The sequence below is a fragment of the Lissotriton helveticus genome, chromosome 11 (assembly GCF_964261635.1).
Source record: "Lissotriton helveticus chromosome 11, aLisHel1.1, whole genome shotgun sequence".
Taxonomy (NCBI): Eukaryota; Metazoa; Chordata; class Amphibia; order Caudata; family Salamandridae; genus Lissotriton; species Lissotriton helveticus.
The window spans coordinates 168,237,522-168,263,820 of NC_136072.1; the positions used below are offsets into that span (position 1 = coordinate 168,237,522).

The 26,299-nt window shown below is 45.1% G+C and overlaps 1 protein-coding gene across 1 annotated transcript in view; it reads right to left on the bottom strand.

The window, feature by feature from the left end:
- Positions 1-24,537: 24,537 nt before the first annotated feature.
- The window catches only part of LOC144790759 (uncharacterized), a 65,821-nt gene continuing 64,059 nt past the window's right edge, over positions 24,538-26,299 (bottom strand). Inside the window, exon 4 of the mRNA XM_078665461.1 lies at positions 24,538-25,660. Within this exon, the coding sequence (XP_078521587.1) occupies positions 24,810-25,660 (851 nt within the window). The 3' untranslated portion in view covers positions 24,538-24,809. The remainder of the gene's footprint in view (positions 25,661-26,299) is intronic.

Genomic DNA, 26,299 nt, shown 5'->3' on the forward strand with positions numbered 1-26,299 from the left:
AGTAGTGAGTAGAGTAGTGAGGTGAGTAGAGTAGAGTAGTGAGTAAAGTAGTGAGTGCAGAGTAGTGAGTAGAGAAGTGAGTAGAGTAGTGAGTAGTGAGTAGAGTAGTGAGTAGTGAGTAGAGTAGTGAGTAGAGAGTAGTGAGTAGAAAGTAGTGAGTAGAGTAGTGAGTAGTGAGTGCAGAGTAGTGAATAGTGAGTAGAGTAGTGAGTAGTGAGTGCAGAGTAGTGAGTGAGTAGTGAGTAGAGTAGTGAGTAGTGAGTAAAGTAGTGAGTAGTGAGTAGAGTAGTGAGTAGTGAGTAGAGTAGTGAGTAGAGTAGTGAGTAGTGGGTGCAGAGTAGTGAGTAGTGAGTAGAGTAGTGAGTAGTGAGTGCAGAGTAGTGAGTAGAGTAGTGAGTAGTGAGTAGAGTAGTGAGTAGAGTAGTGAGGTGAGTAGAGTAGAGTAGTGAGTAAAGTAGTGAGTGCAGAGTAGTGAGTGGAGAAGTGAGTAGAGTAGTGAGTAGTGAGTAGAGTAGTGAGTAGTGAGTAGAGTAGTGAGTAGAAAGTAGTGAGTAGAGTAGTGAGTAGAGTAGTGAGTGGAGAGTAGTGAGTAGTGAGTAGAGTAGTGAGTAGTGAGCAGAGTAGTGAGTAGTGAGTGCAGAGTAGTGAGTAGTGAGTAGAGTCGTGAGTAGTGAGTAGAGTAGTGAGTAGTGAATAGAGTAGTGAGTAGTAAGTGCAGAGTAGTGAGTAGAGTAGTGAGTAGTGAGTAGAGTAGTGAGTAGAGTAGTGAGGTGAGTAGAGTAGAGTAGTGAGTAAAGTAGTGAGTGCAGAGTAGTGAGTAGTGAGTAGAGTAGTGAGTAGTGAGTAGAGTAGTGAGTAGTGAGTAGAGTAGTGAGTAGAAAGTAGTGAGTAGAGTAGTGAGTAGTGAGTAGAGTAGTGAATGGAGAGTAGTGAGTAGTGAGTAGAGTAGTGAGTAGTGAGCAGAGTAGTGAGTAGTGAGTGCAGAGTAGTGAGTAGTGAGTAGAGTAGTGAGTAGAGTAGTGAGTAGTGAGTAGAGTAGTGAGTAGTGAGTAGAGTAGTGAGTAGTGAGTAGAGTAGTGAGTAGAGTAGTGAGTAGTGAGTAGTGAGTAGAGTAGTGAGTAGTGAGTGCAGAGTAGTGAGTAGTGAGTAGAGTAGTGAGTAGAGTAGTGAGTAGTGAGTGCAGAGTAGTGAGTAGAGTAGTGAGTAGAGTAGTGAGTAGAGTAGTGAGTAGTGAGTGCAGAGTAGTGAGTATAGTAGTGAGTAGAGTAGAGTAGTGAGTAGGACATCACAGGCAGCAGCTGTGCAAGCTTCTTACACTCACAAGGAGACCACAGGCAGCTGAGGTGCAATCTTCTCCCACTCACAAGAACTACATCACAGGCAGCAGCAGTGCAAGCTTCTTACACTCACAAGGAGACCACAGGCAGCAGAGGTGCAAGCTTCTCACACTCACAAGAAGGACATCACAGGCAGTAACGGTGCAATATTCTCACACTCACAAGGAGATCACTGGCAGTACACACCACATGAACACACTCCATAACACATAGCAACAATACATTGGCATTTACAATGCCATTAGCTCAAACTCAAATAAATCCGAGCCCGATTGCATTTCTAATGCTTGTTAGTTTAAATGTCTTTGTGCCACCATGGATGCGCTGTATTTACAATACAGTGCTCCATGGCACAAGGGTTAACAGATGCGTCAGAAATACTGAAGCATCTGTTGGCACAAAAGTGATGCATCGCTGGAGTTGCTTGTGAAAGTGACACAACTCCAGCAATGTGCCGCAACAGATAGGTGAGTCCCATACAACAAGCCCTGTATCATTCCTTACGCCTGGTCTGAGCAGGCGTAGGGATTTTTACGCAGTGAAGGCGTAGAGTGACGCAGTGAAATGTAAATTTTACTGCATCAGTTCTACATGGATTTTTGCGTGGGAACACCTAGACTGCATACATTATACCTGGCGCAGGTATAATGTGACGCAGGGCTTTACAACGTGACGCGTCTCCCTAGATGCGCCACATTTTAAATTGTCCGCATAGTTTGTGCCGCCGTTGCGTCAAAAAAGTGACGCAATGGCGGCGTAAGGAGGCGCAAGGGCTTTTAAATCTGCCCCGGAGTTCTTAACTCAACTCCCTTAGGGATCAAGTCTACATTTTTGGATCCCTTTAGGAACTGATAGCTGCATACTATGGGAGTAATTTAAAATATATAGGAAATGTAAATTATTGGATGTCTATGGGGGTTGAGCTGAGAGCTCCATGTCATAGGAGTAATAAAAACTATTTGGGACAGGTAAATAATTGGACCCCAGGGCAGCTGAGCTGAGAGCTTCATGTCATGGTAGTGATGAAAATTGCTAGGAAGGTGTAATGTGTCAGCGGTTGCACCTTGCTTATCAACAGAATCTATCACTTACTCTCATTTGTGGGTGGTGACTGATCCGCGGGCTAGGTGAAGTCAGTCCTTGCGCCTTTACCACCAGGTTGCAGATGGGTTTTTCTTCTGAGAGCTTATATTATGGCTGGGCTTCGGGTACACCAGCTTCCTCCTGGTATACATCTCTAAGATTTGTGATTGGTACTGGGTTGTTGCATGTGAAATAATTTTTACGTGTATATATTTACAAAAGGACTGAATGTGGCAATGGTATGTGATTTTCAAGCTGCACCCTATATTGTGGTCTGTTCACTTAAAGGAAGTGGTGGCTTTTGTTGCTTTTGGCCACCTGCAGCTTCCCTCCAATGGGCTGAAAGGTACATTGATGAGTTAAAAGTTCTAAGGCAGGTCAGACAGAATGGCTCCTGGTGGCATCAATTACTTTTCTAGAATTACTTGAATAATGTAATTTCCAGGTAAAGCTATGTGGCAGATTTATTACAAAGTAGTACTGCGCAGCAACCAAAGTTATACTAGGTGAACAGCGCAGAGCCGTACCTACTGAGATAATGTGTGGCTACTTTCTTCCGTAACACTGACACACATAAAGGCAACCTAGCACTATACGTACAAATGTACACCATAGTGCTGCTAAGGTGTGTGCATGATGTCTAGCATATGGTATGTACTGAAAGGGTACAAACAGAAACAATTGTACACCTTTAGCATTGTCTTACCGTTTCACACATTGGCTGTTGACTGTATCGTGCAGCATACACTCAATGATTGTAATGTTTAGAGATTTCCGTCCCACAATTCAAAATTCTTTAATAAAGAAATGTTATATGAAAAAAAAGAAATGTTTAGAGAAATGTAAACATTTCTCCTATCTAACACCTGTTTTAAGGACGTGTTATTATTTTTGACGCAAAGTCAGGTCTATCAATATCTGGCCTTGAAATCAAGAACCGTGGGTGGTAGTGTGGCAACACCCAAGTACCACCCATGGAGCGCTCCCGTGACTTAATGTAATGCAAAAGTGTACAAACCACAAAAAGCGCTATTCGCTCTACTTTAAGGGCAACTTTCCAATGCAAACAAAGTTTTTCACAGGAAGTCAAATACTTTATAAGCAATTTACACTGCTTTGTGTCACTTTGTGGCATCACAAAGTGTTGATAAATCTGCCCCAATGTGTTTACTCCAAGTAATGACACAGCAGATATTTCTACAATGAGTGTGAGTGCTTTCCATGAACAGACATAATGGGGGTGGGGGTTGAATGTAACAATAGCTACATATTTGAACTAATATTTTTCTAGTGTTGGGTTTTAGGAAACTATGCATCAAAAAGAGGAGGGAGTATTCAAGAACAAATTAATGGGTGCAATTGTGCTGAGCGCAACAGGAATTCTTTTCATGGTACAATTGACGATTGTGAGTATATGTCAGGTTCTTGACCAGAAATAAGTTGAAGATCAGAGCTTACCAGACTTTGTGCAATTTTGTATTGGAAGCTACATGCTGCTGCATGCCATACCATGGTGAGAGCTGGACCTTCTGATCGATGGAGTCGATCTGTCTCCTCCGCAGTGGCGGGGAATCAGAGGGGTGTTATATGGGTAGAGGAGGGCACAGAGAGCAGTCATTGTGGTCCTCCTTCTGAAAGTTGTATGGTGTGTGAAATTTCAAAGTTGGGCTTCATCCTGGAACCACAAAAGTTTTTGAACAAGGGCTGAGTTTGGGCAACCCAACCAAAGATAGTGGTCTCTCCACTGGAAGTATTTGGAACCTCTCAATCCAAGATGTGGCAGAGTCTCATCCAATGAGGTCAGCTGCTGATTACGCTGCGTACAAAAGGCAGCATCAATAAAGGCAAGATTGCATTTTAGTTCTCTTCGCCCCATTGCTACACATTTTGTCAGTGATTTTTCTCAGCAAATTGATTTATTTTTTTGGATCTATCTTCTTTCATCTGTTGACTTCCATAGCTTATTTTGCCACTGTTGCCATTTTCCTCCAGGAGTTTGGATCTTTCTTGTGGGTCTACTGGATTTGGACTTGTTTCTTGTTCGTCTCCTCTCTCTTTCCTGACGTCAGAGGGAGTTTGATACCTCGTTAGTTTCACCAAGGTAGTCTACATCTTTGTGCTAGAACTGCGTAGATTGTCAAAGATGTTTTTTTCCATTTGTGGGCTTTTACCTCTATCTGTGACCATCTAACAGAGACACGTCACCTCTTCATGTATAATATTCTGTGCAGTGTGGCACCATCACTACTGGGAGGGATCACATTTTCCTAAGTGAGTTACAGGTAAGTATTAAAGTATAAGGATAGTGGTAACTAACGTTAATAAATAATAAGGCTCAAGTTAAGGTAAGATAGGGTTAAGTGTAGAGTGTAATGTTAAAGGAAAAGAGGCATTCAAGGGTTTCCCTTTAAATAAATTAATTAGTAGCTCACTGCTGGAGCAAAAATAATGCAAAAATAAGTACTCCGGCATTATTCTCCCCAGGATTAACAACCCAAATTTAATCTCAAATGCGTATTGACCCCAAAAATTACAAAGAGCACTGGATGGGTATTATATTTTATACTGCGCACATTCAGCCATTGTGTGGTAACCTGAAAGCCTTAGGTTCCATCTGTAGGTAAATAGTAAAGAACTTTGATGGCTTCTCTCCTAATCTCTTGATTTCTCCCTTTCTCTCCTTAACTCTGATTCTGGCTACAGTTCTCTCTCTGAACTCCTAATCTTCCATAATTGCAAAACAAAATTTCTTTTTTTTAAAAAAGGCATCTTTGGGAAAATGGTCTTTGGGCAAGACAAGTCCAAGGAGAACCTGAAGACCAATGTCAGATTCAGATTTCATGACATCCAGAATCTGTTGAAACAAGTGGTCTACCACTTGATCCCATTGTTCAGCCAAGGATTCTTATTGATGGAGGCACAAGCCAGCTTACTAGTATCCTCTACCATCTTTACTCTAATTTGGTAAAAGGACTGAAAGAAGTCCTACCAAGCTGAAATTTCCAACCAGGTTATTGTAAGTGAGAAATATGGATCCAACGGGCAGAAAAGAGAGATTTTATTTGACAGCAAACCATACACGGGCTTCCTGCTTTACAACTGAGTTTTACAATTGTCACCCTTAAAACCTTTGTGTCAGGATCTCTTATTGAAGAAAATGAACTATTATCTATAAAGATATTTTTCATTTATATGAGGTTTTTTATAGAGCTAGTAGGTCTAGTCTTGCAGCCCTTTCAGAGTACTAGGATGTTACACTGTCGGACCACACCCATGGTTCTTCAGGTTGCATTGGATAGGCAAAAGGCTGTGTTCTACTGGTGTTGGTCACCTGCGAAGGATTGGGCACAGGGACTGGCTAGAAGCCAGGCCTTGCGTCAAACCCCCAAAGTGCTTGGCTGTAGACTTTGTGCAGCTGGGGTGGGCTGCCCTAAAATGTTCATCCTGGCACTGCAGCCAACCCCCTTCGAGCACAGCCAAAAGGCCATGGTCTGTGTCTGTTGGCCACACATAAAGAGTTAAAAGCATAGGCTGGCCAGTGGTCAGGGCCTATGGCAACCCATAGCTGCGCTTAGCTGAAGGCCTAGCACAACAGGAGTTATTCTTCAGAAGAGTGTTGGCCGTAGGGCCACTCAGCAGTGCACACGCTCAAAGGTATGTGCTGCAGATATTGGAAACTTATGGAGAGCTTGAGCCCTGAAGGCAATTTTGCTACACCAGCCATACACAGTGGGTTTGGCCACTTACAGAGTTGTGGGCACAGGGCTTGGACAGGGGCCATGGCCTGTGGCCCACGTTTACTTCTTATAGCCAAAGGCTATGCACTGTGGGTGTTGGACAGTTGGGCACAGGGGATGGGCAGAGGCCAGCTCTCTGGCCAGGCCTGGGTCCAACCCTGTGGTGCAATGCCTAAGGCGGTGCCCTGCGGGTGTTGCCTGCTTGCAATGAGTTGGAGTAGGGGCTGGCCGGAGGCCTCTCTCCGATGTCTAACCCACTGAACATGGCTGTTTTTGGCTGTCTCCAGAGGTGGAACATAGGACCTTAAGGCCAGGTCCTGTGGCCAATTCCGCTGCACTGTAGTGCACAACAAGGCTTGGACACCCATGGAGTATTGGGCATAGACCTGACCTCTGGACAACCTTCTGGCCAATCCCCCTGTTGGTAGACTGTGGAGGGTTGGACACAGCACCAGCAGGAGGCCAACCACTTACGGCACCAGCCAAAAGCACCAACCATGCGCAGTTGAGGATGGTAACCTGTGTAGTACAAATACAATGGGGTGACCCTGTGTCCCTCAGAACCTGGGTATTCATCAGAAAAGCTACAGCAGTTCTGTTGGGTAAAAGAATGATTTCTTCACAAAGACACAAACAATTTCAATGATATCATTTAATTTTGATACCGATGGAACACAAACCAAAGCCAAAAATTATGCAAAAAATTCACTTCATACAATGTCAGTTTCCCTTTTTAATGAAAAATGCAATCAGAATGTTTATTTTAACGTTTAAGGCTGTCAAGACAAATAGTGACATATATTACAGTGAAATGAGTGCTCAATGACTGTGGTGATGTGAACGCATTGTATACAGGTGTAAGCGTAAAATACTTACAAATTATCAGATTGGATTTACAATTGAGGAAAAATGGTCAGAACACAATAAATCAATGTCTCAGGTAGATGGCAAGCCTGCTCATTAAACCAAGAGACTTATTGTAGCTGTAGCTTTTCTGGTAATCTGTGTAGGGCTGGCCACAAGGAACTTTTGGATGTTGTACCTAAGCAAAAAGCTCCAATAATTCACTGAAAAACAAACAAACGTTAAAGGAATGTTATGGTTTGCATTAGTTATAACACCGTATGGTTAGAAATTAAAAGCAAACAACAGAAGTTCCCAAGTTTCGCTCAGGACTATAATCCATAACTTGCACAACAGCCATGCAAATAATCACTCACAAATGCAATGTTTATGATCTCACAATACACCAATAAATAAAACCTAATAGCAACATTTAATAGAATAACAGCACATAATCAAAACAATGGATTATACTACATTTATAGTCATCTATGTCAAAGTAGTAAGCTAATGTGTGTTCCTGCGGATACCTATATTTTAATCTGTAATATGATTTAAAACATTTGTAATTTCATCAGATTGATTAAGGGTGAGGTCATAAGAATTGAATTTGGTTTGTGAGTTATGGTTTGCATGACTGTTTGTGCTATTAGGTATGGATTGTGCTCCTAGTCATAACATGCATATTTCAGTTTTAATTCACAGCCAAAGTAGCTGTGTTGCAAAAAAGTGGGAGGGCAGAAGAGTACCATATATACAAAAATATGACACTCTTTCACTCCCATCCACACCCTTCCATTACAAAATACTATGCTATGACACAGTTTAACAGTTTTAATATGTGACTGTTATACACAGTACAGCACATATGCATTGATGGTAAAGTTAGTAGAAACGAAAACATTTCTCCTTTTTAACGCATGCATCAAAGAGGCATTCTTTTTTTGGTGCAATACCTTGTGTACCATTTTTAGTAGATAGGACTCTGCATCAAAGCCTATGGGTGGTAGCGGGAAACAACCTTTACAACGCAACTTTTACCATGCAGTGCCTTTACGACGCAACTTTTACAACGCAAACCATTACAACGCATTGCGCTGGGGGGCGCTCTAGGATAGGGAATACGTTTAATTTACTATCCAACACCTTCCCTAGTGCCCACGGGGACTAGAGTTGGAATAGTAAATTAAACTATTCACTATCCAGCACCCCAAAGCGCTATGCATTGTAAAGGTTTGCGTTGTAAAAACCGCGTTGTAAAGGCATGCGATGTAAAAGCATGCGTTGTAATGTCATACATCCGTGGTAGCACATGAAATCCAAAGTACTACCCATGGGGTGCTGCCTTGACCCAGAGAACTTCAAAGCAGTTCTAGTGCTACTCTGCATTATTTTAGGGCTACTATCCAGCACAAATAAAGTTGTATGCTGGGAAGTAAATCCTAAATCAACAGTGTGCATCAGTTTGGTCACTTTTGTGAGGGATACCCAGCACAAATTGTTAGTAACTCTGCCCCTAAATGTAAGCGTTTTTTTAACCATCCATGTGTAAAATTAATGCATTGGTTTACTTGTGAAGTGACAGTCAGCAAGTTTTGACTTCTTAGCCAACAAAGCTTTGCAGGTGTGGTAGTTTTGTTTTTATCAATCTGTATCTGCTTAAAAATCTCAACATGCAAAATGTTGCTGGCCAAGCACAACGCTCTGGCTGATCATACGGCACCAACTGGCAAGCTGTAGAAGTGTGCAATGGTGCCTATATACGATGCATCTATATGTCCTTCACGTGTATTTTATGTGAACGTGTATGCAGCTTATGAGTGTGTTTGTCTATACATGTGTTGGATATGTACTAGGGTGCTTGTATCATCAATGTGGTGTGTGCTTGTGCATGTGTGTTCATTCCCTTGGATGCCTGCATGTGTTAACCATGTGCATGAGTCTATGTACATGTGTGGCCATGTGTATGGGTGTTGTACCTATGGTTTTGTGCAACAGCCCCCCTGTGTCTTTTGCTCTTTATACCTGGGGGCCTTGTTACATAGCTTAGTCAGTGAGATTAAGGGAGTGGGTAGGTCTGAGATTTACAGAGTGCTGGTATACGAATTTTAAAAAGATTGTGCATAGAGTAATGGTAAATAGGTTGACTGACAAACCAATTGGAGTGGGAAGCTTCAGCTCATAGGGGTGCCAATGGGAGGGATTGGGATAGTCTGAAAAGTGATCATCATTTTTCTTGAAGCTCTTGATCTGATGATTGGGGGTTTTGTAAGAAGTAAGAATAGCTTGATGACAGTAGAGCAGATGCATCAATTGCACATTTTTGCATCTGATCCCAGTGAAATAGTTCACAAGGTTGCGTGTCTGCTCCAGTGATCTGTGATTCCAGTGTATGTCACACAAGATGGTTATTCTTATTTTTGTAAGGTATGTCAAAGTCAAAAAAGGCTTTATTTCGACATATAACAATATCTTAAAAAGCATACATACAGTAAGAAAAAATACTTTTCAGTACATTTAAAATAAACCGTAACTTTCTGCTATCAGAAAATGGTTCTGTAGGTTTTAAAATAAGCATTTAGTTTAAAACAGACCATGGTAAAAAGTGTAATTAAACAATTTGCCTAAGTCTTTTTGACCGGATTCGCCATGCCCACCCAAGGTACTTCGAGGTGGCACATGCGTAAAAAGTACGGGTGTCCGAATAGAGAATCCTTAAGGCCACGTTGCAATGCCTAGTGCCCAGAGTACGACACATAGGCTTAAGCCATTTTGACCGTGGAACTATGTATGCAGGACACTCAAATAAAAAGTGGGGGACAGATTCTCTGCGCTGTGGGCAGAAGGGACACCACGGAGCAGTCTGGTATGGGATTTTCCAATGACAAGTAAATTCCATTACAGGGAGAAGACCAGTTCTAAATTTAAAATACAAGGACCTTTCCCAAGGGGCTGAGATGGTGTCCAGATACAGTTCTCTATAGGGGGTATCTTTGGACTCCATGAAGTTTCTAGTCGACTTGCATATCGAGGTGGAGGAATTCCTTCTGTTTGTTACCCAATTCCAATAAAGTTGTTTAATTGTGGATTTGGGAGGGGCTGACTGTTGATGCCATGCTTCTTCCAGCCCCAAATTGGTAAGTAAGGCTTTAATGTCCGTTAGCCACTTTATTTTCGCCCACCCTGTCGATCTTAGTATCTCCCGTAGACCATCCGCATAACTTGAGAGTTCAGGAACTCTCCAGATGCGAGCCCACAGAAGCAAAGGGCGTAACTTCGCTAGGTCTTCTATGGCCCGACAGCCCATGTCCAATTGCAGAGGCAAGATGGGGACAGACGGGCCAAGGGACATCAGGCTTCTCAAGAAGGAATTCTCAGCTCGAGTAAGGTCTTTCAAGTTCGACATTCCCCATAATTCCGCCCCATACAAGGCAGCACTTACTCCTCTGGCCGCGTAGATGTCCAATACTGCAGCTATGGGTTTAGTTGAGGCTGCTCTCTGCTCTTTTAGCAGGGTCCCGGTTATTCTTTTTAGGTTTAACAACATTTTAAGCAGATGCTGGTCCCATTTCATGGAATCCACCAACCTGATGCCCAGATAATCGAAGGTTTTTGTCCTGTCCAATGCCACAGAGCCCAATGTTGGCGGAGGGCCCAGTTTTTGCGGAGGGTTCAAAATAAGGTACTTTGTTTTGTCTGTATTTATACAGAGTCCTCTTTGTTTACAAAAATCGTCAAAGCCTGAGAGAAGCTGTTGTAGGCCCATTGGCGATTTTGACAAGAGCAAAGTATCGTCCGCAAAAAGCAGGGTGGGAATAAAGCGACCTGCCAGACGAGGGGCATCTGCTGGAATCCTTAACAAGTGGTCCACCACCCCATTAACATAGAGCGAAAAGAGTGTTGGGGCAAGGACACACCCTTGCCGCACTCCTCTGTTCACATCTATTCTTCGGGTTTTTTGGCCATTGGGACCCCAGCGAATTTGGGCGTAGTTGTTTTCATGAAACTTCATGACCAGGTGGAGCAGGTAAGGTGGCAGGCCAAGATCATTAAGAACCTTCCATAGATTATTTCTGGGGACCAAATCGAAGGCCGTCCGGAGGTCGATGAAGGCCAAGTATAATGTACCCTTCCCAATTGTGACGACCTTCCAGTGGATCATAAGAAGCCTTAGTGATTGTTCAATTGTTCCAGTGCCAGCACGGAACCCTGCCTGAAAATCCGAGAGGATCCTGTTCTCATCTGCCCATTGTTGTATTCTTGTTAAAAGAACCTTGCCTGCGACTTTTTGTGAGCAGTCGATCAGGCTGATTGGCCTGTAGTTCCCTGGGTCATCTCTCGAACCTTTTTTGTGAAGGGGAACCACAATGCATTGGTTTACTTGTGAAGTGACAGTCAGCAAGTTTTGACTTCTTAGCCAACAAAGCTTTGCAGGTGTGGTAGTTTTGTTTTTATCAATCTGTATCTGCTTAAAAATCTCAACATGCAAAATGTTGCTGGCCAAGCACAACGCTCTGGCTGATCATACGGCACCAACTGGCAAGCTGTAGAAGTGTGCAATGGTGCCTATATACGATGCATCTATATGTCCTTCACGTGTATTTTATGTGAACGTGTATGCAGCTTATGAGTGTGTTTGTCTATACATGTGTTGGATATGTACTAGGGTGCTTGTATCATCAATGTGGTGTGTGCTTGTGCATGTGTGTTCATTCCCTTGGATGCCTGCATGTGTTAACCATGTGCATGAGTCTATGTACATGTGTGGCCATGTGTATGGGTGTTGTACCTATGGTTTTGTGCAACAGCCCCCCTGTGTCTTTTGCTCTTTATACCTGGGGGCCTTGTTACATAGCTTAGTCAGTGAGATTAAGGGAGTGGGTAGGTCTGAGATTTACAGAGTGCTGGTATACGAATTTTAAAAAGATTGTGCATAGAGTAATGGTAAATAGGTTGACTGACAAACCAATTGGAGTGGGAAGCTTCAGCTCATAGGGGTGCCAATGGGAGGGATTGGGATAGTCTGAAAAGTGATCATCATTTTTCTTGAAGCTCTTGATCTGATGATTGGGGGTTTTGTAAGAAGTAAGAATAGCTTGATGACAGTAGAGCAGATGCATCAATTGCACATTTTTGCATCTGATCCCAGTGAAATAGTTCACAAGGTTGCGTGTCTGCTCCAGTGATCTGTGATTCCAGTGTATGTCACACAAGATGGTTATTCTTATTTTTGTAAGGTATGTGATATAGACCATATTTGTGAGATCTTTCACCAGGGTTCTGAGGTGCTTATTTTACACTGAGGGCCCGATTCACAAAGGTAAACCTAGACCAGAAGTCTAAGTTTGGTATTCACAAAGGGACTTTCGAGTAGTATCTTTACAACTGCGGAGATTCCACTCAATGTGTGGAACCTTTGCCCCAAATGTAATTGTAACATTTATAGAGCGCATTAAACCAGGAGGCATCTAAGCACTAAACCCGAATTGAACCATGTGAAAGGTGAGGATACAAAGCAGAGACAACCTCAAAAACCTGGCCATTCTACGAGAGGGCAAATTAAAAAATAAATATGTTTTCCCCTGCTTACGAAAGATCAGGTAAGCGTTTAAACTCCTAATGTGTTCCGGGAGGAAGTTAACCTTGCAGCCGCCACTGTGAAGGCCGGCTCCCCACACCTGGCTTTCCTACAGCTAGGTACCACCACCTTACTACATCCAGCTGATCTCAGAGGTCTTGTAGGAACATACCAATTAAGCCCATTCTAAGACAAGTTGACCCCTATAGATGGAGAGCCTTATGAGCCAAGCAAAGGGCTTTAAAAGACACCCGCTTCTGCACTGGCTACCAGTGCAGGGATCTCAATCGTTCCCAGACTGATAAGTGTTTTGGTAGTCCTATGACCAAACATGATGCCGCAATTTGGACAATTTGGAGCTTATTTAGGGAGTACTGGTTGACATTTAGATAAAGGGCATTGCAGTAGTCCAAGTGAGAAGTAACAAGTGCGATGACGAACGACAAGTGTATGAATTGAGTGAGGAACCTCCGCAGGCATAAAGATACTACTCGTAAGTCCCTTTGTGAAACAGTGGTGTAACAAAACTTGAGTGGGCACCCCTGCAAAGTACATGGAGGCCCCTCCTTCCACCTGGACCCAGTCAGGAGCTCTAAAGCCCATGCACAGCGCTGAGGTGCCCCCCTGGAGAATGCCCCCCGCACCGTGGGCGCTAATGTTACGCCACTGTTGTGAATACCAAACTTAGACTTCAGGTCTTAGTTTACCTTTGTGAATCAGGCCCTCAATAACTTTGATATCCATTCAGTGCTTTACTTTAGAAATCTAAAATACTTTTATTAATATGTGAGTAAGAAGTTGTGATAACCAAATTCAGAAGGTTCTTGTGTCTTGTGGGCCTATGTTACATCCCCAAACAGCTCTGTTCTTAGGCTCACAACACGTTAGACCTAATTTTCTGGTTCTCATAATGGCCTAATGGCCAAAATTACCACATGTGGAATGGTTCTGGTCTATTGGCTCATACATAGATGTTGGGTGTTTGATAAATGTTGGGTGACAGTTACCCATATTTACTCTGATGTAGCCAAGTTGATACCGAAGGACAGTCAAGAATAAAAGGTGGTACTCTAAAAATAGACTAATTATTTGGACTTAATGTTTTGCTCAAAACCCAACCTGCAGGCAGTCTTGAGTTCTCTCAGAATACCCAGATGGCATGTATCCAGCCGCTTGTGACTACAAGGACCACAGTCCGTTCACTGGAGTTGAGAGATCAGATAAGTGCCCACCTTGTCCCTTTTCTTTTTGTAGGAATGTTACAAAAATTGTGGGCTTATACCCACTATAGCTCTCATTATGTGTTCCTGGCCGAATCAGGTTTCCAGTTTGTGCAGCAGTTCCACACCCTGTGAACTTTCCAAGGGCAGATTACACCAGGTTAAACTTGGCAGAAAATGTACATTGATGAAACATAAGCTAGAGGGTAAAACATGCAGAGTTTAGTGTGGAAAAATGATTTTCATGTATATTCCTCATTCTCATGGGTCAAACCAGTTAATGTGTGGTAATACCATCTCTGTGGAACTTATGGACCCCTTCTGAAGATAACCACCTTGAAGTGGTGGGGGGCATTGTGGTTCTCAGTGACCTGGAGAGGTATGCAGATGTGAGCTTAAGCTTCCGGAAGGATTGCCCATGGCGGATAGTTCAAAGGGTAGGGAAAAGACAATGCACAATCCACTCGTCCTCCAGGTTGGGGGTTGGGCACAAGGCTAACACACTTAACCCATTAAAAAAATAGTAGTTGTTACAGAAACAGCAGCAAGAACCACTGAATCTTGAATACGGAAGCGACATCATAATGACAGAAGTGCTAAGTGTCAAGTGCAAGACCAGAAACGGATTCTTGAACATGCAGTCTGTGTATGATACAGGAAAGCTGGCTCAAGTAACATCTGAGATGAGGCCAAAGAACACATGGAGGCAAACTGTGGCAACAGAAATGAAGGCTCTACACTGCAGCTGGGGAACATACAGAAACATGCTCACGACAAACAGAAGTGGAGGTCCTTTCCTAGTGCCCTACATCCCAGCTGGCATAATGGGCAATAGTAGTAATAGTAGTAATTATTGTATGCAGTAATAGTGCAAATAGAGTTCATATGAGAATTCACTGGTTCTCATAAGGGTCCATTTGTCCCAAAGGAATGCTGACATCTTCAGATGCTTCAGTTCCTACTGGCCATGGTAAAGGTATTGCAGTTTCCGAGTATTCAAAAGGATGCATCACCCACAGCAGTCCAGGGATGCACAGGGAATCACTGGCCAGATGTAAATTAAATGATACTGCATCTTTAACCCCTTCCATGCTCATGACGAGCTCAGCTCGTCATGCAGTACACTGCTCGTGTGCTCATGACGAGCTCAGCTCGTCATGAAAATGGAAATATGAAGAGTTCAGCACCAGGGGAGAATAGCTTTAGCATTGAAGGTGTTAACCAGTAATAACTCTGAAAACAGAAGGTTTAGAATAATGAGTGATCAGTTATGGAATGAGCTATGCCTCCTCTGGTCCAGTGTATCCAACATCAGGGTTGTGCAAATCAGTTGCCTTCTGGTCCCTACAGGGCTGCGGAAAGGGGGGTAGAGGTGACACTGTGGCTTGAGATGGTGCATGTGCACCCTCCTTGGTTTCAGAAAATAAAGGAGCAGCTCTACAACATATATGATGTGTTTTCCCCCGCTGCAACTGGAGTAGGGTTACCTCGTGGTCCATTGGAAGTCTCAGTTTGTTGAGCTGTCCTCTCAGTCAGGTGGGTCTTGGGCTGCATTCTGGTGGAGAAGGCAACACTTTTCTAACACAGTCCAGCTCCTCACACAGTCAGGTGAGCCCTCTGTCTTTGCTATGGTGAAGGAGTAAGGCCCCTCCACAGGCATTATCAGACCTAGTCTAACCTGGAACTCAGTACAGGTTCCACTCCCGACACTGGCATTCCTCATTCCTTTCTTAAAAAGGTTTGTAAGACTCCGCGGTATCTGGTCAATGAAGATTAACTAAGCACCCTCTGAAGGCCATAATTATATTAGTTTGGCAGCCAGATGGGCTGCCTAAGCCAACCAAGGGGTATGCTACTTTTGAAAGTTGAAAGGCTACTCCAATCGAAATTTAAAGATTTCCTGCTGTTACTACTCAGATTTAGTGGACTCCCTGTCCAGTGTAGACCCTAAGACGGGCTTGAGCTGGCTCAACAGTGATGTTTATTAGCCATTATATGTAAAGCAGATGCAAGGGTAGACAGCCAGAACACAGAAAAGATGGAGGGTGAGTTTCACATAATCAGGGGAAACCTAAACTACTGACAAAGTGAGAGGCATCGAGATCTTCCCCACCCACCAGGTAAACAGGTTTTGGAGAAGGGAAAGAGGAATAGACATGGAATCTGAGAAGTTGACAGAGAAATAGACATGGATTCTGGGATGTCCATAATGGACACCCCTGGCCCCGCAATCAACCCAGCACCCACCAGTCCATTCACAACTTACACAGTCCCAACCATACAACAAGCATCCTGCATACAATTCCCACATTTGAAGAAGGCAAAGGGTCCCGCTTACGTGGACTGGATGAATCTTTCAAAGAGGAAAGCCAGGAGAAAGTTTCCTCAGAGGGGACCATTAGAAAGGCTTGTATCTCTGGCTAGACGTGATGCCGTCGCTGTCTGTGCCACGACAGCCTGAGTTAAAAGGTAGGTAGCAACTCTCACTCAAAATGTATGTGCATTTTTGAACATTGGCAACCATACTTTGGAAAAATACAGAATTGAATCCAAAAACGTACAAGGGCACTGAAGCACAGCATAAATCAATCAATCATTTGTACAGCGCACTAATCACCCGTGAGGGTCTCAAGGCATCACAAAGCCACGCCGAGCCCCAAGTACTAGAACACAAAATATGTATACAAGTGAAAATATCAGACATTAGAGCAGAAAGGGAAAGGAGCGTAGCTTTAAATATTACATTTTTTCCTTCATCAGAAAGTTTAAGAGCCATGAAATCACAACATGCACTAAGTGCCCTAATTGTTTATACCAGCCATGTGGTGCACAGTGTTGTGTGCCAGGGCCACTCGTGGCCATACCTGGTAGATTTCCCTAACCCTAAGTCAGGACCGGTGCTTCGGACTACCATTTGGAGCATGTAAAACAGACAGGGGTGTCCAATGAACCACTCCAAACATACCTGAAGGACATCCACATTAGGATTATATACCACCTACAAGAAACACAGGTGTTTTAGTAGGGCGCCTCCAACCCTTCCTCTAAAAAAGCACACTAAAGAAATTGGGACTAGCCTTTTATAAGGCTTTAATTAGAAGCCACCCAAGTGCGGAATGTGTTCAAGCGAACAATAGCAAATATTACAAGAATTTTAGCGGGCTAGAATGAACAGAAAGTGAACTATATATACTAGCCGACCTATTATTTCAGCTAATTCTCTTTCCTATGAAGTCTTTTTAGATCTGGAAAGCCTTTTTGCTGGGGCTAATACAGCTATGTACATGTTTGGCATAGGCAGGTCTGCATAGCCAGTCTCTGTCCCTGTGAGCCCAGTTTGTTATCATTTACTGGCCTTGACTTTAGAGAAACGAAGAAACTCACTGGGATATAGATGTACCTGTCTGTCTTAAGAATTGAACATGCTGTATTTAAATGTTTTCATATACTACAAAGAGAAATCAAGCTTGTGATTAGTGTTGTAGTGTGAAAAGAATCTCCTGGGCATGTCTACCTATTATTCATGTAGGTAACAGCCAGGCTTAAATTAACCATGACATATCATATGAAATATATGAAGGGGAAGCATGTTACAATAATTCATGAAACCTACACAGCACACTGTTCTACATGAATAAGCATGGATGCAGAGAAAGCACGCAGAGTTAAAAATTAATTTGAAAAAAAGAATTGAGGTCCTCTGGCCACATAAATGTATGCAGCTCTGTGGAATAGTGAGCACCGAGGCAAGCAATGTATAGACGCATGAAGCAGAACCAATGTGTAAACCAGCACTTCACAGACGTGAATAGACATGTGCGTTTGTGTGCATGGGAGGAGGCAGTCACTGCCGGCATGGCTCGCGGGTGGGGAGGTCACACATGGGGTAATTTAATAATAAAAAATAATAATTTAACTTACCTTTCTGCCAGCCAGGTCCGACGTCTTCGCTGCTCCTGCTCACAGGAAGCAGACAGCCAGGCTCCCTCCCCTAAGCCAATCACAACGCTGCAAGCAGCGCTATGATTGGCGGGACGCTGCCCAGCAAGCAGCTTATGGGGAGGGCATCTTCTCCATGCAGGCTGCAATGAGGCTTACATGGAGAAGGGCAGAGTGCATATGATTGGTTTGGACGGCACCAGGGGGGCGACCAAACAGTCTTTGCGCACTCAGGAGTGGGAAGGCACACCACTCCCCCCCTGCCTGCCCGCAGAGCAGCCCCTCCCACCCGACCGCAACCAAACATAAAATGGTAATAACTGAAAATTATTAACATTTTGTTTTAGCTTCTTGCACTTCGAGAAAGCAGTAGGTGAGGCTCCTCCGGGGTAGGAGAGGAGCTGCCCCTGGAAGGAGGAAGCTGTCTTGCTCTGTCTGTTCCTGTTTTCCTTGCACCTCATAAGACACTATTGCGCCGCCGGTTACGTTACGTGGCTTTTCATGGGCTTATAAATATGAGCCCCTTTCACACAGAAAAAATGTGTGAAAGGGGTGTTCCATGGGTGTTGCTAGGAGCGTTCCCAGTAACATACATGGCTTTTTGACACTGCCCCAGATTTACAAGAAATTGTAGGTCTAAGGCAGTGCCAAAAACGTACACCTCCGCAGGGAAGGCGTAAGCGAGGCACAATGAGGAGAAATATCTTCATTTCTCCTCTTTCTATGTGTGCTGCAATCTACAGCGCACATAGAAAGAGGAAAAAGACTCTTGTGACTGTTTTAGAGCAGAAGGGTTTCAGCCGCGGCCCATGCCCCTATTAAATTTTTCCTTCGGGTCGTTTGTCGAAGCCCCCCCTCAACCAGGCCCCACCGTTCTTGCCTGCACGGGCCACACCTAGAAGGTTTCTCTCCCTGCACAAAAATAATCATCCCCACCACACCGACACCCTTGCACTATGCTGCAAAGGTGCCTGCGATGGCGCCTGGCAGCCCGTTGAGCGCCGGCACATGGGAAAAGGACAGGAATGCGCCATATCGAATATATACAAGTCTAATAGATACGGGGCATTCCTTCCCTTTTCTTTTGTAGTGGGGCAACGCAGCAGCAAGGTCTGTGGCTCTGCCCTATGGCAAAAACCCCACAAATGAGGCACACGGTATACACAAAAAAACTCTGTTGGCTTTATCAGTGTTCTGCTCGGATTTGCCACTTAAGACCTGCAGATCTAGAAATAAAGCGACAAACCGCTAGTAGTGTAACCATTTTTATTAATTGAAACAATAGAATGTATATCACTAGTAGTAACCCTAATCGAAATTAATTCACTGTATAATGTAAATACAGTTTATGTCACGAGACTGACTGGGTGAGGTGGCGACGTGTTCCGCAGGAGCCACTTCAGATCTGCATGGAGACGTGACCACAAATTTAATCCGCATCACGGCGACAAGACATTAGTTTCAAGAGATGTTTCAATTAACTGCCATTCTTGTCCCTCGATCTGAAGCATGCTTGCTTGATTCCAATCTTCACAGTAAACCTGCAAATAAATCTCTGCAAAAACACCCGTCCGTCTCTGAAGGGCGGTGCCTTCTCTGACGTCATGGGCACGAGAGAAGCCCGGGGCGTCTCGTGCTGCGCGCATGGAAGGTGTTCTGGAAGTTTTCCACTGACGCCACGTGCAGTGCAGCAGCGTGCGTACGTGCCCTTTTACGTCCAATCAGAGCCCAGGCGGAGTGATTAGAAAGGGCGGAGAGGGAGCGGTTACTCACTAATTAGGCTGTCACCATTCAATTGATAGGCCGGGTGAGTTATGGCTGGAGGCTCTTTGAAACATAACCTTTAAAAAGCCTACACAGCAGAATCCATATTCCCCTTTGGGTCATAACACTTTTTTTTCGCGTTCTTAGATGACTGTGCGGCCGTCCCCCACATGTCGCATCGAAGCAGTGAGAAGGCACAGAATCCTAACAGGGTTTGCTAGTAAACTCCTTTCCATATATCATAAAGTCAGCACTCTAATGTGGCCTGAATTTGATACAAGTTATCAAAATACAGCATGGAAGATAGAAACACTGGTGGTCTCTCTTTGGCCTTGATTATGAGTTCATCATGGTGTTAATTAGCACATGCAAGAGTAAATATCACATTAATTTACCAACTCGTCTGATCATCAGTTAAAAAACACATATGGTATTTATCACATATGATAGATACTGCATGTTTGTGGCCCATACGTTTCAGTTACTGCATATAACATTTATCACAAGCAAAAAACAGGGCAGATTTACAATAACTGGCGCATCCCTGCATATTAGCAGGGATGTGCCAGTTATTTTGCGCGACTCAAACTACCCATGGCGCAAGGTTAGACAGATGCGTGACGCATCTGTCGGCATAAGGGTGAAGCAGTGCTGGAGTTGCACTGCTCTGGGGAGCCCTATACCTAATATGCTGTGTCACTCCTTACGCCTGCTTCAAGCAGGCATAAGGATCATCACTTTTACGGGGCTTCCTTGCGACGGAACGCCTACCCTGCATACATTATACCTGACGCAGGTATAATGTAACGCAGGGCTTTACAACGTGATGCATCTAACTAGATGCGTCACGTTGTAAATATGTCGCATAGTGGCGCATTGTTTACGCTGCCGCTGCGTCACAATAGTGTTGCAAGGGGCTTGTAAATCTGCCCAAAAGTGTCTCGTAAATAACACCCTATTATTGGTATGAGAGGTCTTTAAAAAACCAGTGAATACCAACTTAAAATACCTCCAGTGAAAAGCAGATGCTAAAAATTGCGGAAAATAGAAGAAATCGCAGTACAGTTGCAAAACAATGCAAAAAATAAAGATTAAAAGAATAACGCAAAAAGAAAAAAACAGTACATGTGCTGTTGAGCTAAAAAATAAAACCACCACCACCTCCATGGACAGATGAAGATTCACAGGTTGATTGCCATAGCTGCCAAGGTTCACATTGCTTATGTGTGACATTCCCATAATTTCAGTGTAATTACGAGTGACATTCAACAACTATGATTGACATTTTCTCGTGAACAGTGTAGTCACCCACTCTTAGTAGTAGCATGGCACAGCCAAAGCGTAGGTTGGACACCTGTTGCCCGGCGGGTAGCAGAGGAACCATAAATTAAACAGGGATTCCATGCATTTGCCAGCAGGCCCGGACTGGCCGTTGCTGGCACCGGGCAATCCCCCGGTGGGCCGCATGGGTGGGGGCCGATTTTGGGCCCCTGGGGGCCGTTTTTGTTACAGGGCCGTTTTTGCAGCATAGCTGCAAAAACGGCCCTGTAACAAAATCTGCCGAAAACCAGCCCCGGCAAAGTGCGCGGTCGCACTCCCAACCCCCCGGGGGGCGGCCGAGCACTGTGCCAGGGCCGGTTTTGGTTCCCAGTCCGGCCCTGTTTGCCAGCCTGCCCCGGACCGGGCCTCTTGGCTCCTCTGTGGCTGGCAATCAAGCAAATTAAAGGCATGCATAGGTGCCATAGTTTCAGCGTACTTATAAGTGACATTCATTGTCTAAATGTGTGACACTTAGACATTTTCCTGCAACCAAATCCATGCAATGAAGTCCATGGAAACAGACAAACATCAGAAATGACACCCATTTGAGCAACGAGAAACAGGAACTCTGCAGCAGGTGCCTTTAAACCTAATATTTCTAAATAGTCAGCACCCTCCACCCCAACCTCAGCTCCAGGTGCAGCTAAATCACAAGTAACAAAGGGATCCCTGTTATAAAAGCAGTAACCCACTGAGCTATCCACACAAAATACAGTTCTGTAATATGCTGGCATTTTTTTTTTTGCAGTAGCGGTCTTGAGAACTCTGCGTTTTAAAGACACTAAGGGGCATATTCTTAAGAAATTATTGCCGATTTGTTGGCACTTTAGCACCGCAAAAGTGGTGATAGATTTATCGCCCTATTCTCAAGCTGGTGCAAACTGTCGATATCGCCAGTTTTCCAGCGAAAGCTGTTGCAAAAAACATCGCCATGGATGAGAGCGACAACTAGCGCTAATGATATGCAGAGTAGGAATTCCCGTGCAAAAACACACGAAAACACACTTCGCGATATTCTCATCGATCAGCCAGATCGGCGATGTGATCCAAATACAGGCGATAAGGCGCGTTAGCAGCAGGGATTTAACACCTGCCTTCTACTGGTGTTAAGCAGAACGACAACCTGCAGTATAAAAGGGAGCCCAGCTCAAAGCCACATCTGATGACCAAAACATGTCATGGAGCTACTGATCATGCAGCTCGGAGACCCAAGAGGGCCACAACACCCACCGCCACCACCCCCAGCCCCCCCCCCGGACCACCCTCCCCTGGACTACCACAGAGGCAACGCAGAACAAGACAGCAGACCTTCCAAAAACGTACCAGCCTCACAGACTGAACGCCAGAGGATGTCATTGCCCACTACAGGCTCAAAAGACAGCCATCCTCCGCATCCTGACCCACATTGCCGACAGGCTGACGATACCAACACAACATCCCTCCGCAGACAAAGATGCTGGCTGTGCTGTACCTGTTGGCCTTTGGTACCTTTCAACCAACAACTGCTAGACTCGGAGGAGTCTTACAGCCAGCCCTATCAAAGTTCCTCACATCTGTCTTGGATTCCATCAATCAGCTTGGTAGCTCAGCACCTTTACTTCCCCCACACTGTGCAGGAATAGCTGGAGACCAAGCAAGGCTTCTACGCCATAGCTGACTTCCCGCACGTGTTGGGGGCAATTGACTGCACACATGTCCTACTTGTGCCCCCTGCCGACACTGCACACAATTACCGCAACAGAAAGCACACGCATTCCATCAGTGTGCAAGCAATAGTGGACCAACAGAGACTCTTCACCAATGTCGTCGCCAACTACCCTGGGCAGTGTGCATGATTTCTATATCTTCTGACAGTCCATCATCAACCAGCGCTTCCAGAATGGCACCTATGGCAATGCACTGCTCGTTGGTAAGTACCAAATGAACACACCACACACCTCAACTCCACAATCATGCAACTGACAACTGTGGGAATACACAAGTTACAAAATCACATACAAAATGCCAAACAACATGCCCGCCTACCAGACACAAGTAACTGTGGTAACCATGGCCAGCCATGTAGACAAACCATCCAAGTCATGGCACCTCTGCCACACAATTACTGGATGTGGGAAGAGATGGGAACCAAGTCTGTGCGAAGGAGGCAAGTGATCCATGAATAAGAATGTACAAGCGTGGCGGTGATGTGCTGGACAGACTTCAGTATGCAGAGCACAGACATGTCCATGTGGACATATACTGCTGGTGTTTGTAGTGTTGTGGACAGTGGACGAAACCATGCTACCTCAGGCAGTGGGGAAGACCTTGGACATGTAGCTATGTCGTCCCCCCTGTAAGCATAAGCGGAGTGGGCTGGGCCGGTGTACGCCAGTTCAGCGTAGGAGTGGGAGTAAATAGGCCTTGGCTCTGGGCGTGGTTCACTTCCGGGATGGCGTGTGTCTCTGTGTCTGCCATTTCCTGACCATAGGCCTACACACACGTCGCCGACCACCTTCAACTGCCAATATCACAGTGTTGTTGTCAGGCTTGTGGACATGCACAAGCAGTCATGACAGAGGTGTGTCTTAGGAGTGCAAGTGATGCAACCGCACAGCGCACACAAGTAAATAGGCTCGGGAAAGTGATGAGCAGCTATGAGGCAATGTAATACACATGGATGATGCTCATTTGCCACAAGCAATACATGTCAAACATGAATCCCAAAGTCGAACACATCACACACGAATAAACTAATAAGCCTGCCAACACAGAATGCAGAACCACTGATTGACACATATCTCTCTCCCCTGTTACAGGTTATCAAGGATATGCACCCTGCCCGTGGATGACGACACCCCTGAGAGACACGAACACCCAGGCCCAGAGGGAGTACAAGCGGCCCACAAACTCACCAGGGGCATTGTGGAACACTCATTTGGCGTGTTAAAGTCACGTTCCAGGTTCCTGGACATCACAGGTGGAAAACTCCTGTACAGGCTGGAAATAGTGTGCATGATGATCATTGCATGTTGTATGTTGAACAACATATGTGTACGCACCAATGCCACATGGATCCAAGTGCCAGATGCACCGGACGATGATGATGAAGAGGAGGCAAGTGGACCACACCCCAGTGCAGCTGCAGCTGGAATAGCCCGAAGGAACACAATCATTAACAATTTCTTCACATGAGCATGTCACATTGTGACTGTCCTCAGCAATCATGGGACAGGACAAAATTACCACAGGCACAGCCTGTGCAAATAAATTCATTCCAACACACATTCCCTGTTTGCATGTCACTCCTCTGCATAAGCACATCACTCTGACAAGCGTGAGTGCAACATTTAGTGCTAACAATCTCACAAATGGCAATTAGATGGTGGATGTGGCACCTCTGTACAAAGAGCCTGTTTAGGGTGTCATGTATTCAAAATGCCTTTTCAGGGTGTCAAAGATAGTACGTAATCCCACTTAGCAGCGTATCACGTGTCCAAATTCATGACAAAGGCTGTCATTTGTGACCACGAAAAGACAACAGGGCGTCATTTGGGCTCAAATATGTACCATCGTGATGCAGAGTTTCACCCTGTGACTCAAGTCCCACAACATTAGCAACATGGATGTGAGGGGGAATCACTGCCCCTACATTCATCCATACGTTCATACTTGATTGATCATAGACATGACACATCTGTGTGAATTAGAATGTTGTATTCACATTCGGTGGAGTGTTGAGGCTGGAGCAGTACAGGGCCATGTAAACCCCACTTTACATTGTTGCCCCGTGGAGGGCCAGCCAGAGTCCTTTAGGGATTGACAAGTTCATCGGCAGAGGAAGAGTTCAGTCCTCAGTCTGATTGCTGTGTCCTTGGTAACCAAACAGAATATGGCTGTCCCTGTCGAGGTCCAAGGTGAGTGTTGCAGAGTGTATCGGGAGACAGTGGAAGGTGATGATGCAGAGGGCAGAACCAAGCAGAAACAGGCCATATGGCGGAGATGAATGCTACCACGTCCTTCTTACCATTAAGGTAAAATCATCCGCATCTTCGTCCTCTGATGTTTCATGTGCCCCACATGTGGGTGGTGTTGTTTTGTCCGCATCACTGTGTGGCAGTGACACATCAGTGGACCGAGGTGGATTTTCTGCAGCACTGTGTGTCATTGACACTTCAGGGGGCGGAGATGTGAATGGAGTAGTAGCAGCAGCAGTAATCCGCGCCAGGCCTTGTGGCAGCAATGCCATGATGAGGGTCTGCAGGGCATGGAAGAACCCAGCTACCTCTCGCTGGTGTGCGGCCGTGACAGCCATTCTTTCCGCCTGCGTCCACTCCATGTTCTCCTTGATCCTCCGCATGTATCCCACCTCCCGGCTGACATCGCTGTAGCCACTCTGACTAGACAGTTGTTCTTGTCTCAGAGTCAGGACTCCAGCGATGTCAGCCATGGATCGTTGGAGAGCATGGAGCGGACTGTGGGTGTCCGTTAGGGACTGTGAGTGGTCACTGATGGGACTTGGATACCCACATATGGCATCTAGTTTGGTTGCCATGAGGTTGAACCCCACCCGCACCTGATCAGCCATCTTCTCCCGGCGCCCCAACACACAGCGTTGGAAGGCCATGTGTTGTTTGGGGGGGTCGTGGGAAACAGCAGTGGTGGTGGGTGCTTCCAGCTGTGTGGCCTGTGCAGGGGGTGGGGTCTCCACGATGCAGCTGGGATGCCCTGCTCCTGGAGGTAGGGTGCCGAGGGTGTCCTTGAGCTGTTGGAGGGCGTCGGGGTCGAAGGTGTGGATGTCCTCTTCGTCATCAGTGAAGAGATGTTCGGTCTGCTCTGCAGGAGGTGTTGATTTTCCCTCTGCAATGTGAAGGGGAGATGCAGTTTAACATTGTGTTCACATCTATGTTGACGCATTGTACAAGTTTACATATGGACTGCATGACAATGACAATTGTGACTGTATGGGAGGAGCTGCCTATTTGATGCGGGACAGTGGACATTTCGACAACATCACGGATGTATGTTTGTACTTGTACATTATCAAGTCACATTTCCCTGCTATGTCAAATGTGATTGGCCAGTTTTGACACACAAGCGGCACCAGTTGTGTCCTCTGTTCTGTTGTGAATGTGTTGCAGTTTGTACCACATTGTTGTCAATGTTGATGTGCTCTGCATGTTATATGTGTGTACTGAATTTTGGGAGAGTCGCCCCTGCAGCTCTGATTTTGCTGCCCCTTATCCCTCTCAGGCGGTGTGCCTTTGACTTCCGTGCTTATACAGTGCTGAGAAGTTGCCTACTTAGGTAAATTGGGCTCTTGGTGGGAGTTGGGAGTCTGGGGCATTGTTTGTCCGCAAATATGTTGTTGACATCAGGGGTTGTTTGTGCACGTGGATCTGTCTGAGTGTGTAAACTTAAGGACTACTATATGGAGATTTTTGTAAATCTCTCAGCGAAACACAAATAATTGACCTGTCTAAAATGCTTGGGGGCGAA